Source organism: Monosiga brevicollis, genomic scaffold, assembly GCF_000002865.3.
Source record: "Monosiga brevicollis MX1 MONBRscaffold_445 genomic scaffold, whole genome shotgun sequence".
Lineage (NCBI taxonomy): Eukaryota > Choanoflagellata > Craspedida > Salpingoecidae > Monosiga > Monosiga brevicollis.
This window is the reverse complement of record NW_001865229.1, coordinates 1-1,234: the sequence shown is the minus strand read 5'-3', so window position 1 is coordinate 1,234 and position 1,234 is coordinate 1. Positions and strand designations below refer to the sequence as shown.

Here is a 1,234-nt window from a genome sequence, read left to right as displayed (position 1 = left end):
TGCCCCGCCCCCTGGCCTGCGCGAATCATGCGCTCTCGCCGGCACCACCATCGAGCTGGCCCCGATGGTCATCACCACCCCGATGATGACGCCGACGAAGAGGCTCCCGATGCCGTTCTCGCCACACACCACGATCAACCTGATGCCGCCCTCCTCATGGGCCCAGACACGCAAAGCCAGCCCGCCGACCCCGAATTTCTGGCAGCTCGAGCCGCTGCCACTGCCGCCATGGATCAAAACGTCGCACTCGGTAGCGTTATGCCCCCTCTCAACCAACAACCCCTCTTTGCCCCAGCCCCGCGTCGCAAGGGCAAGGGTGGCAAGCGCTCGTGCGTCTGTGCACGGGGCGCCATGTGCATGAAGGCGCATCCCGATTGTGGTGATGTTTCCCTGCCGCGCAACGAGCAACGTGCACGCCTCTGGCTCTCCATCCTCAATCCCACCATCCAAGACGCCGACGTGGGCATGTGGCTCAAGCGTGGCAAGGCCAACAACGCCCGTGTCAACAAAATCCACTTCCCCCTCAACATGCTCACCCGCAACGCCGGTGGCAAGGTCCAGGCCCGTCGCGATGCCCTGCCCATGGCCGATCAGCAATGGACCGATGTCAAGGAACTCGACTCGGTTGGTCACACCCTGCCCGCGCACACCTGCATTTGCAGCAATCCCGTCGGCGCCTGCGGCAACGTTCGCGTCGTTGGTTGGGCCCGACTTCCCAACGAACCCATGCGCCGTCAAATCTGGCTCGCCGCGCTGATCCCCGATCCCGAACACCGCCGCAACTTTGAGGAGCACTACGATCGAAACCGCCATCTGGGTTGCGTGTCCCATCTCCACTTTCATCCCTCCCAGTTCAAGAACAACGGCGATAACACGAGCAAGAAAATTCTCGACCCCAAAGCCATCCCCCGCTACCAGCCCTACTCGGTCTCCGAGCGCAATCTTCCTGCCTCAGATGAGCTCTCCATTCAAACGTTCACCACCCCTGACGGCACCCTCTACGCCACCACTGCCGACCCCAACGTCATGCAAGCCGTCTACATGGCGCCACCCGGTAAATTGACTGGCTCATTACCGCGGGTGTCCCCTTTTGTGCTCATTCCCGCGGGTGTCCCCTTTTGTGGCGCCATCATCCATCGGGTTCTCTGATCATGACGGTCGATCTCCCACTCTTTTCCCTGCTTTCCATGTGTCCTCGCATCCTCTCATCCCTTCCCCCCCCTCCTTTTTCCTT

At 61.6% G+C, this 1,234-nt stretch overlaps 1 protein-coding gene across 1 annotated transcript; it reads left to right on the top strand.

The window, feature by feature from the left end:
- Positions 1–27: 27 nt before the first annotated feature.
- Positions 28–1,149, top strand: MONBRDRAFT_30683 (uncharacterized protein; the record flags this gene model as incomplete). The annotated part of the gene is made up of 1 exon (XM_001751136.1): positions 28–1,149. One exon carries the CDS (start codon positions 28–30, stop codon positions 1,147–1,149), a length of 1,122 nt encoding a protein of 373 aa, XP_001751188.1.
- Between the last annotated feature and the right edge of the window lie 85 nt (positions 1,150–1,234).